The following is a 12,630-nucleotide window of genomic DNA, read 5'->3' on the forward strand; positions in this document are numbered from 1 at the left end:
AACGCCGCTGTGGTTGGGCACCGATGTAAATTTCGGCTGCTTACGGTTCTCAAACGCGCACAAAAAAGAAAAGAAGAAAAAGTACAACGAACACACAAGCACTTCGGGATCCTTCCGAAAAACGAGGAATTGTGATGTTTGAAAGTTACGCAATTCACGAGTTGAAGTCACAAGTGCGCGAGGTTAGTTGGGTTGCGCACCTCTTGAAAAAACGGACTCGATCGTCACTGCCACAGAAGTGGGCAGGGTTAGCCATTCACGTGCGACATTAGGACAGTATTCGCCGTACATGCACTACGTGTCATTAACAACGTCTGTAGCATAGGCACCTGTTAATAATCATCACTACCCTAGATGAGAAACTTCATACTTCACTCGCCAACGCCGCCACTCTTTCTCCCTGAAAAGAAAACAGATTCGGCATGTGAAAAAAAAAAGGAAAATAGCGACTATTTTGGAAATGCAGTCAAAGCATTGTAAAAATCTTATCGCAGTAAATTGTTCTTCAAAGCTATACAGAGTGCACATATTACTTTTAGTTATGAGATCGCAATTATAACTATGGGCTAGCCATAAAGGGTGAGGAAACATCTAGAAGAGGGAGAAAGGTGAGCCCAGAGAACTCAGGTATGAAAAAAAAAATGAAATATTTGCCTCCGTACTTGTTTATGTTTCGTTTCATTAGTTGTTACTTCTACACTCTAAGAAAAGTTTACGCCCTTTGGGGTGTATATCTGCCACACAACAATAATCGTCATCTGCCTTAATGGGTTTCCTTTCTTGAAAACGCTTCGCCCGCTACTTTCCTGTCGGGAATGCTATGTCATGCTGATAACGCGCATGCCGTGCGTTACTGGAATGTACCGGGCTCGCAGCGTTAAAGAAAGGAAACGCATCAAGGCAGATGACGATTATCGTTGTGTGGCAGATATACACCCCAAAGAGTGCAAACTTTTTTTAGAGTGTATAGACCCGCAATATGTAAGGATTGATTTTCCAGTCTTTTTGCCCTTCGTCATTGGCTGCCATGACGACAGGTCTTCGCTATCGCCAATATCGGCAAGTTGCTGCCACGAATTATAAATCAATAAAACCGAAGGGAAATATTGCCAGTGTAATACACTCTTAAAACGGTTACACCCTTTGGGGTGTATATTTGTCCCACAACAATAATCGTCATCTGCCTTGCTGGCGTTTCCTTTCTTAAAAACTCGGCGCTCGCTACTTTCCTGTCGAGAATTCTGCGTCACACTGATTACGCGCATGTCGTTCGTGACTGGGAAGTACCGAGCTCGCAGCGTTAAAGAAAGGAAACGCGGGCAAGACAGATGACGATTATCGTTGTGGGACAAGATAAGCCCCAAAGGGTGTAAATTTTTCTAAGAGTGAAGGGTGTAATTTTAAGAGTGTACAGCCTCTGGCAGCTCTTATTTTAAACAATTGCGGAGCGTCCAAGATGCCTGCGATGCCTAGTCAACGCGTGCATCGTCGGTTATTTACTTGTCGAAACAGAACAAAAACAATGAAAAGGTTGTCGGGGCAGTCTGTGTCAGGACGTAGGCACGAGCATGAAATCCACCTTTGTGCGGTTTCTACCAACACCAATATTGCGTTCTATATTAAGGCAGTAACATATTGGCCAGTTATAGTTGCTCGACTGATGTGTCATTTCGCAGTGGAAGCAAAGAAACAGGACTAGCACGAAACACCAGATAGACAGAATGGCCGCTGAGCATCAAATGGTTTGCCATGCAAACGTGCACTAGATTACATCACAACACCAGGCGCTACATGCTGTGTGCTGCAGTACACGTATGACGAACATAAGTGGCCAGCGCGCGTTGTGCTCGACGACTCGTTCGATCACGAGGCGTCTTCTCTTACGGAGTCATGATGGCGTCGCCGGGATGTGGAAGGCCTTGTCGGTTGTTACTGGTACCCAGGACGTGTTTGTGCTCAAGCCGCCTTAGTTGTCAATGAAACGGCATTAGGACCAACAGCTGCAGCTTCCTTGTCATTTGCGACTCATGCTTTATGGAGCAAATGGCGCCAACGGCTCCGATCAAAAAATTTAAAAAATTTGGGCAGCTTCGCATTAGTGGCGCGAAGACTGGGCAAACAGCGAAGCTGGCGGCCCTACCTAGGTTATTCTTGGTTCGTCTCAGTTTATGAGTGGTTATGCTTGGAGACTCGGCGACACTTTCTGTGTGGTTATGCTTCGAGACTCAGTCAAGTTTTCTGCGTGGTGTCGTCGTTAGCCCCCCAAAGAGCAACGAACACTCGATCATTAAAGCATGTACAATGTGTTGTTTTATTTTCAGTACCAGTCATTTCTGTCGTCGTCCGATGGCACAACTACACAGACGCTTCGACAACTCGCTGACGTTTCGCAGCCGCTTCACCGGCGCGATATTCGGATCGGACCGACGTCGTCGCATCCGTTCTCGAGTAGCGGCGCCGCGGCTTTTGCGCCCCGCTTCCTCTTCTTCGGGAGTGACGCTCTTTTTCTGTCGCATCTGTCTCTACGATACCCGCGGGTGTTCGGTTGGCGCGGAGGAGGAAGCGGAGCTGCTTTTATACCCCCGCGGTGACGTCACGGCTTAGATCCGCATCTGCGCATGCGCGGCTTCCGTACGGCGCGGTGAGGCAAAGCTACGGTGAAGCGGTGCCGGCGCGCGCGATGACGTCATCGCTCGGCGAGGTTTTGCTGCGCACGTTCGCCAGCCAAACCACCAGCTTAAAACAGCATCGCTGTTAAAAAGTAGCTGCTTTTTAGTGTTGCCTCCCACAGGTATGACTATACACGAAGCGCTCCCGGAGCTCACGTCGTGCCTGCCGCACACCACGCGTAAGATGTCGCTGCATTCACGTGGGAGATAGGTTAGTGGTTCGCTGTGTAGGAGTGCTAACTGTACCTGGGCGCTGTAGCCTGGGTTTGAGCACCGTTTTTGCCAAACTGCTCAGTTACTTCATTTTGTCACTATGGTAAACGTCTGGTATAGGGTGGCTTACATCGGATTTCGCTGACTCTCGTAAAGTTCCAAACGAATTTTCTCGGATCCCTAATGACGTTGGAGACTGTTCGGATTCCCGCTCAAGAACAGGTTTGAACGGGGCGAAGAATTTCGTCCTCAAAATGCTCGCTCGAAAAGGCTCTGCCACAACAGTGGCAGAGGTTCTCCGAGCAAGCGTTTCAGTCCTTTCGTGATCTCTCGTCGTCTGTGTTGCGTCAGGACGCGCACTATCGCTTCACTGAATATGGAAATCGCCATTGGCGGATTTGTTTCAACGGTCGAGCAGACATGTTCGCAGGCTGATCGGCGAAAGAGAAATACAAAGAGAGAGAGAGAGAGAGAAATGAAAAGCACAGCATAGTTTAGTATGAATGACTGAGTACCGAGGATGTCCCATGTGTTGCATCGGGCCTGATCTTGCTCGTGTAGCGAGAAACGAAGATCCAAAGTGGGGTTGCAGAGGCCATTTAAGGTAATATAACAGGAGAAAATGTTTAAAAAGAAAACAATATAGCAGGGTAAAACACCGTCATAACATCTTTTCTCTTGGTGATCGGTGTCACAGTCCTCTGCTATAAAAAGAGAGTTACTGTCCCTAACGAGAGTGTAGGTGGCCTGTTGAAGGTCATTGCAAAGTAGTGGAAACAACTTGCACAAGATTTACGGTAGCGTATAATAAGTAGAAAGCCGACCCACTTGGGTGCAGATTCATGGCAGAAAGCGCAAACAGGAGCAGGACGAAAGAACGGTATTGCGGCAAGGAGCTCCAACTGAAGCAGGGAATTAACAAAACCATATTTGTGATGCAAGTGTGTGTACAAACTCACAGGAACGAGCAATAAGAGTCACGGGTTAGCCCGCCACTATCAGCTACGACAAATATTCGCGGCTTCGCGCAGACAATTCGGGCATCACTGTCCCTTTGAGTCCGGCTTCGTATGCAAATCCACCTCGTGGACAGAACGGTATACGGTGTGGACCGGGAGTGTCCAGACTTCGTCGCAATGGAAACTCGGTGGCGACACAGTGGGCTATGGGCGTTTTCTTGCTGAGCACGGGGTCGCGGGTTCGACCCCCGGCTGCGGCGAAAATCGAAACCCGACCGAGGTGCACCTATAGCCTTGGGTGCACGCTCAAGAATCCCAGAACAAATGCTCGGACCACGGGAAGGGCCGTCCGCGAGCTTTTGGTCGGCCTCGGTACGCGTAAACGTGTGCAATGTAAGGAAAGCCGAAAAACACGCTACACTGCGTTTCCCTCCGATTAATGTTTCACCCGCGCCTTTGCTTTGACAATGCAAATATCCTGCTTGCTGCACCTCTAGAGGACCACGACATTTGTGTGTGTGTGCGTGTGCGTGTGCGTGTGCGTGTGCGTGTGCGTGTGCGTGCGCGTGCGTGCGTGCGTGCGTGCGTGCGTGCGTGCGTGCGTGTGTTCCTACCCTGCGCTTCACTCGGTGGCGCCGGTTTGGCGCCCAACTTCTTCGACCGCCGCTCTGGTTTATATCTGCATCGTGTACCTCAGCGCGCATCGATGAGGCTACGTCATATGTCACTGCTGCTTTTTGGCGTACGCGCCATCGATGTTCTATATAAACAGTGGCAAGGTTGGTTGGATCGTGAGTCTTCAGAAGGACCCCACACCTGAGCCAGCTAATGCATTTCCTCTTCAATTTCTTTCTTTCTTTCTTTCTTTCTTTCATTGTTTCTTTCATTCTTTCTTTCTTTCTTTCCTTTCTTCCTTCCTTCCTTCCTTCCTTCCTTTCTCTTCTTAGACATTCTACGTTACCTTTTCGCTCGACGATAAGATCATGATGGTCCCCGGGGAGCTATATAGATGACGACGCTCAAGGAGACGCTGACTGCGACGAATCAGCGGGAAACTAACTAAAGCAGCCATTGCTGTTCAAGTGAAAACACCTCGACTCTTGTCGAGAAAGTGGTACTAGACTGTCTCTCTCTTGGGTGGTGCAGGAAGAGGCTACTCCAAGGCCTCGCGCACTTCATGCCTCTCTTTTGTCCTTCTCATACAGTGTCAAACAGCTGAATCACTGATCAAAGAAGTTCATTTGAATACAACATGCTTCAGCAGTTAGTTCTGTCGAGTTCGCCGGTATAAGGAATCCGCATACGGCGACAAACGACCCCATTTTTAGCAATAGGCCGACAGATGAGGAGAAGGAATGCCTTTTAGACTATCGCGATGTTTGGGTAGACGAGTACTGAGCCAACTGATCAGTACTGATCAGCATATGCATACCTTGAAAAAAAGAAAAGAAACGATACAAACGCAAAGTATGCGGCACACTTACACTGTCCTCCTTGAGTATCTGCGGCAGACGGGCGATGGCGTGTTTCGTGAGGGCGGGTATGTGCGGGTGCTCGACCTGGATGTTGCAGTGCTGTCCACGGAAGTCCTCGTCACCGGAGCGCGTCAGCGACACAACCTCGAGACACTGGTCGTAGTCACCGTAGTCCGACATGGTCACGTCCAGGATGCCCGACGGGGGCCGTCCGATGGAGTCCAGCACTGAGGAACATGCGCAAGGCGGGGAAGAAGAAGAAGAAAATGGGCTTTTTAGAACTCGCAACGAACCAGCAATAAGTAGCCGAGGTACCCGTAATAACTTTTTGCTGCCTAAAGTGCACACTAATTACGGGAAAATGAGCATTTTCTTCTTTCATTTTATTATTTAGTACACTTCGAATTGAAAGAAATAATGCCTGTGCATGTATTTTAGCGAAAACAATTTCATTGCTGAGTAATTACCTGCTGTGTTCCATTAAATTCGTTGACTGCCCATCTCTTATGGTGATTTTCATGCTAACCACTGAAATTTGAGATACTGTTTTTATAAGTGCCAACATCTGATTTTTGTCCATATTATTTGTTCGCTAGGATATTTTTTTAAAGTAATAATAAAAGAGGTCCGGTCCGCCTGCGGTATGTAACCTCGGGACCTCCTTCTGCATATTCTCCTCTGTATGTCTACTGTTGTATTCGCATAAATATTAATTGATTCATTTTCTGCTTCAGTCTCTCCACTGCTACCCATTTGTGACAGAACGAAGAGAGGGCAGAGGAAAGACAGGGAGGTTAATCAAGGCACACGTCCGATTGGCTAGCCTGTGCTGGATGAAGGGCAGAAAAGATAATCAGAAAGGATAAGACATGTGAGAGAAAATATTACCAACGAGCACGTGTTGGGGCGCCTGAAACATTTTAGTCTGCCGTGTCAATCAATCAATCAATCAATCAATCAATCAATCAATCAATCAATCAATCAATCAATCAATCAATCAATCAATCAATCAATCAATCAATCAATCAGTTATTAGCGAGTAATATGGAAGTAACAGAGAAGAACCTGCGAACTGCAGTTCGACCGGGCTCCGGATTCCTACAGTTTGGATGCTTAAAAACGAAAAGGAACAAGGAAAGCTGACCATAGAAAAGAGTAATCGTTATCACAGGTGCATTGGTTCCTTCTGCCTTATTCGACTCGTTTGCGACATGTGTGTGGCTGCCAAGGACCGCCTTCGAGTCCGTTTACAGCGTATTTACAGACAAGATTGCACACCGAGTACGCGCCACATTTTCGCAATAATATATAGCTAAGTTACCAGAACTATACAGCAAGCATGGTTTCTCTTCACGGTTTTTAACGAAAACCGTGAAGAGAAATTTGTCTCAAGTTTTAACAAGTGCTGCTGACGAAACGTTGGCGTGACGCTGTGACTTCACTCTATATTCACTCGTAATTCTCTTCAGCAGCCATTGCTTTACATGAGAAGCCATTCAGAAACTAGGAAAGAATGTATAAACAAAGGAAGTGATACTTGCGTCGCGTAGACGACGGGCAAAGAGCCAAGTACGAGTACCGCCACCCTACGTTTTTCTTGATGCGTCAAAATATTTGATAACTTATCGTGCAACAGGGTATCATAAAATCCATACCAGCGGTTAAGATTGAAAATTATAATATAAAGCGAGTTGTATAGAGCTGTCAGAAATGCCGCATCACAAAGGATTAGATTCAATCTACAGGGCGTTTCACGTAACTTGAACCAAGGATTTTAAGGAAGTGGTCAGCCGCAGCTGAATGAAACCAACGGCATATGGTCTGCCGTCACGTGGTGCTCCTTAGAGCATTTTCTTTACATTCCGCTTAATTAGTTATTAAGCAAGATCAATTATGCAATCTTATTAATAAACACTTTAGGGCCAGGTGCGTTTAGTTGCGTTGTAGAGGGTGTTCAGAAACGACCGATTCAAATTTTTTTCTGGCAACGCACATGCTGCGCGGTGATTTTTTTCGGCGTTTAAAGAAAGCCCCCGAAATATGAAATGATACCACGTGGCTGCGCTCATGCGCTATCGTATTGCAGCTACGTCGAAAAACTCCGAGGCCAAGATGCTGTGTGCGAACAACAAGCAACACTGAAAATAGCATGCCGAATGTCATATGTAATGTCCTGTTACTCAAGAGGCAGATATCTACCTTTTCACGTGTAGTGTAACTGTGTCCGTTACACCCAAAGCCGACGGTGGGTGTGGCCTCTGTATATGATTACAAGATCAGAGCGGGTCGGTGAGTGTGATTTAGGAGGGCGAGGATACAAAATCACAACAAATTCACCTACAAGCCATTTGTGCTTTTGCTTCGCCTTCAGCCGCCTACAGAGTTGACCAACGTTAACGACCTACACTTCCCATGCCTTCACAGCGGAGGATAAGAAAACGAGAAAGAAACACAGAACGAAAGAAAAAGAAAGGCGCTTGCATGCTGCAGAAATTCCGCGGCACGCATGCATTTCTCTAATTGCGCGCGTCTGCACCTTTGCAAGATTCTTTCGTGCATCTGATAAAGTGACGCGTGCCGCACGCCGTACAGAGTCGAGTGCAATGTGCACTCATTGGTATTCATCGGCGCAGGGGTCGGGTGTGGTGCATCGCTGGATTCGCGCAAAACACGAGTGGCAAATAGTTTGGCACCGATTCTGGGTAGGAATGACCGCACAAAATTTCGTATTCTGTCGCGGTATTTAGTCTTATCAGCCACTGCACCACCGCTATTCTAGTAGTCCATCTCGGGGATGAAAGCGGCACGGACGCGTAGGAATGGCGGCAAATGAGGAAAAGAAAAAAAGAACGAGACCTGCGGAATGTGAATCCAATCGTTATATTATTTTGTCCGTCTGATGTTTAAGGTACGCACATGTGCCGATGGGTTATGAAAGGGGGTAACACGTTGTACCTCATCTATACTAACACTTGTTTGTAGCGACGTCTATGCTTTTCGCACACATTGCCCGCGCTAACACTGCACATGATCTGCGCCCCGCCTTTCGGAGAAAGTCAAACAATACTTGGAGTCGTACCTATACAGTGATAGCGTAAAAGCAGGACAAGGTATAACGAACAACAAGGACAAGTGCTGTGCTTATCATCGTCGTTATACTTCGTCACGTGTCCTGATTTTGCACTGCCAATGAATTATGTACGGAAAATAACCAACTAGCCCGATCCATCACGCTTCAATAGTTTGAGATATACCGAGAACTGCTTTTGCCACGTGACACTTTGACGTCTCCGTGTCCACGAACCTCTCGTCGTATATCCTACATCTTCCAGGGGGCACGGGCGCTTGGAGTGTGCTTGCACATTGCTGAGGCGCAAATTTACTCAGTCCTGACCAGATAGACGATTTCGTACGCGCCTGAGTACGCGGATGCGCCTCTAGGAATAGCCGAATAACTAGTAATCGGAGCCCACCGTTCTTGCCCACTTTGTTTTCGGACAGCTTTCCGTGCCAATTGATCGCGCCGGAATAAATCAGGTCCCGCGATTTCTGATTGGTCGACACACCGTCGATCAGCCATTCCCCGCGTTTACGCCTGATTCACACAGCCGTCATCCACCCCTTCCCGTCATGGCACCGGTGTCCGTCGGCATGGAGAGAGCCCTTCCTCGCCGATGTCACTTCGAAAACGGCACGCCGGCGACGTGTCTTATAGCGATGCTCTGCGTCCCATTTTTGTGGAGCCACCAGCAAGGAAACTCTCTCTCTTGATGAACACCGGTGGTGTGACGGTGACGGGACGGGGCGGATGACGGCTGCGTGCATGAGCTCTAACGCTCATACGTTGCACTTAAAGAAGTCGCGCGCAATCCGCGCGCATCCTACAACGCTGGACGCGTGGGACAGGCGTGTAGCAGTCACAGGTGTGCACTATAAGGTCCGTGCGTTACCTGCGAGCGCTTCAGGTATTTCTTTACAGAGGAAAAGCAGTGCTGCTTTTCATAATTTAAGTCGCCCAGTCAATGCGGCACAACTAAGAAAAAAAAGCTAGACAGGAGCAGTTCTACTATATGTATAGAGCGCGCTTTGGAGTCAGCGTTATGTCTCCGCCACACAGCTTCCCTCCTGTACGATTCTACGGATCCTCCTCGCGCTACAGGACACGGAGTTCTCGCACCCTGAACGGATTTCTCTATAGAGCAGGGCGGCCAACTTTAATTAACCACCCAGCTACTGCCAAAAAGCATGCGCAACCTTGACAAATCAGTTCTGCGGAAATCCGCATTGTGAAGAAAGTTTCATGAAAGAGCTTTGTGCTACTGTCGGGTGTATGACAATTTTCCCCTTTCACGCATGACCTTCGCCCACTGCTTTTGTCCAGTCATCTCGGTATGTGTGCTCAAAATGTCACTTTTGAAAGGAACAGAACAGTGACCCGAAATGCAGGCACCTATACTGACGAAATCACACGATTAGGATTTCTTTCTCTTTTTTTTTTCAGTCAAAGCAAGGAAAACTACATAACTGTTCCACAAAAGCGATAGCGATAGTATTCTAAAAGCGAAGGGTAGTCCAAGGCGCAGACGATTGGTGTGTACACAGAATCCCTGAGGAGCTTTTCAGGAACACTGTAATCGCCTTCCGTTTGACTGTGTAAGGCGGGTATGCACTGGCTAGCCAGAGGCAAAATGACGGATTGGTTGCGCGGCACTGCGTGAGATAGAGAGAGAGAGATAAAAAAAGAAAGGAAGAAATAATCTCAAGGGAAACTGCAGGGACACTTATTACGCAGGGCGTTTACGTGATGTGCCTAACGCTAACATCGACGGCGGCCCGATCGTTCGCAACACGCCGGCGCCCAGTATACTGTGCAAAGCTGGCCGATCCACGGCTTCGGTCATGCGAACCACGTACGGACGCAGCGGGTCGTGCCACGTGCGTGCCAAGCTGCATTCAAATGAACCGATGCAGGAAACGCGGCGAACAGAAGTCGGGCGTGTGGTACTCCGCTTCTGGCAAGGCAGCTTTGCAGAGAGCCTGTTCCTTCCGCCTTCGCTCGCGGCTCCCCCCTTTTTTTTTCTTCTTTCCTTCATAGCAACTTGCTTTCCTTTTTTGCAGGTGTGTGTTTTTTTATCCTCCCCTCTTCTGTCTTTCGCCGCCAGCGCGGCGCGCACGAACGGAGACAAGTGCTTCCTCGTGTAAGGGCGCTTCGGTCCAAGGCCAGCCACGCATTTATTTACTTCCAGCGAGATGCGAGATCAGATGGCTGTGACCGTAAGCGTGCCACCGGGACCGAATTTCATACCGCGGAGTGCAATTACACATGCGACGTCCGCTCCTTCACCCGCGCGTCATTGTTATTTCGCCCGCTTTCGCAATGTTGGACGACGCGCCGCGTATACGCCCCAAGTAACCGCGCTTTGGACACGTGTTAAACAGAGAGATCCGGTGCAATTACCGCGCTCGAGTAGAGAGAGAGAGTCGCCCATTGCGACCGCGAGCATTGCAACACAGTGCAAACGCGTCGCTGGGACGAAACTTCCGCCAGAGAGGCGGTTTTCGGTTCCGGAAAGGACGCGTCCGGATTCGAGAGGAAGTGGTGGGAACAATTTCGTTTCAAGATCAGAGTACTTCGGGCAAGCGCAAAAGCTACGCGCTCTCATCTACTGCCCTTCTTTTGATGACGAAATGCCGCCTTTGCGTTCCGCTTTAAGCAGACTGGTGGACACCCGAGCGTTTATACGCAAGAAAAGGTGGCTCGACTGCCATCCGTACAAGAAGCCGACATGAGCCCTGCTGCACTTTATAATGACGACTTACCTCTGCGATCGGTCACAGAGGACTGTTAATGCGCGGTGAACGCTGTTGTGCGTGCACGCACATCACCTCTTGTACATAATATACGGGAAGGCTGACGTGCGATGTACTGACACATTTAATGCGAATCATTCTTTGCCTCATTCCAGACACTTCAAGGTAGGTAGGTAGTTAAAACACCCGTGGATACTTAGATTTAAACGCATGTTAAAGAGCCCTGGTGGTCCAAATTATTCCGGAGTCCGCCACTACGGCGTGCCTCATAATCAAATAGTGGTTTTGGCACGTAAAAGCCCATAATTTTTTTTTTCTCGCCTCGTGTCGGACCTTTGCGATAAAATGAAAAATTCGTGACCGGCAGTGGAATTGAACCTGTGCATTCGAGCACAGCGGCCCAAATGCCCTAGTACCACTAGGCTATGATCGCTTATTTTTTTATTTATTGTCTAGGTCGCAATCGCACACATACTAGTATCATGCCAGAGCCGACTAGCGACGTCTGCACCGTGTGTCACGTGTCAGCATGTCGTGCTCTTTCCTCGTGAACGCTCGCGTTTTGAGACGCTGTGTTATACACCGCACCCCTTCTCCGCTATTGGCCCACATTCCCCAGTACTTTCCTCATGGCAGCTAACGCCTTAACGTTTCATCGCCAGACTGCAGACGCCATCGTCGTTTTAACGTAGACCATATGAGTCAGCCGTAGGTATACGTACGATTACATAGCGCACATTCGCTGATGACGTCACAATCCGTGCTTCTCTCGCTTAAGCTAGTTCAGTACCCGTGTAGAAACGAACAATAGACACGTCGTAAGCGCGAGTCGAACGGCAAGAGTTAAAATCATGCTGTCACCGTCACACGATCGTCGTTACTGTCGTCTTGCTGTCGTCGTCACCAAGGCGTTCGCGTCACACTCATAGCCTCTTCACTTACACAAACACGATGGTTCACCTGGTAACGCTTTTGCGCAATAAAAAACACATAAAAAACGATACTGAGTAGCCAGCTACCAGCAAAATGCTTCGCATAACACTGCTTCCCACAGTGCGTGGGAACTGCTTCCTTTTTTTTCTCTCTCTCTCTGTCCCCCAAGTACATAGGGTTGCCAACCAGGTTAACATCACTGCCTTTCCTTCTGTTTCTCTCTCTTCACACGCCATTGTAAGCATTTCCAGAATAACTTGGTGCGATTCGAGTGTTTCAGGCTAAAAGAGCACGTCCGTTAAAATGTGTGACAGTGACGACGTAAATTAGGTTCCATACTTTGACAGGACGTTGTTGGGAGACGAGGTCGTAAGCTACCCGTGCTTTAAAAGGAACAGCTTGTGATTGAAACTAAAGGAAACGATAAAGAAAGTAAGTTGTATTCCACGTGAGGCAGAATGCACAAGAAGCGATGCTGAAGATGCAGACTGTACAAGGGGACAAAACAGTTGGGCCAAATTTTGCTTAGCAGCACTATACGGAACACAGTTTTGTGGTGTACCTTTCCTT

The 12,630-nt window shown here is 48.3% G+C and overlaps 1 protein-coding gene across 3 annotated transcripts in view; it reads right to left on the minus strand.

The window, feature by feature from the left end:
• LOC126516697 (nose resistant to fluoxetine protein 6-like) overlaps positions 1-12,630 on the minus strand; it is a 194,094-nt gene that overhangs the window by 67,167 nt on the left and 114,297 nt on the right. For all 3 annotated transcript variants that reach the window (XM_072285500.1, XM_055063918.2, XM_055063919.2), the window contains one exon: positions 5,326-5,543. In XM_072285500.1, the coding sequence (XP_072141601.1) occupies positions 5,326-5,543 (218 nt within the window). The remainder of the gene's footprint in view (positions 1-5,325; positions 5,544-12,630) is intronic.

The sequence above is a fragment of the Dermacentor andersoni genome, chromosome 1 (genome assembly GCF_023375885.2).
Source record: "Dermacentor andersoni chromosome 1, qqDerAnde1_hic_scaffold, whole genome shotgun sequence".
Classification (NCBI taxonomy): domain Eukaryota; kingdom Metazoa; phylum Arthropoda; class Arachnida; order Ixodida; family Ixodidae; genus Dermacentor; species Dermacentor andersoni.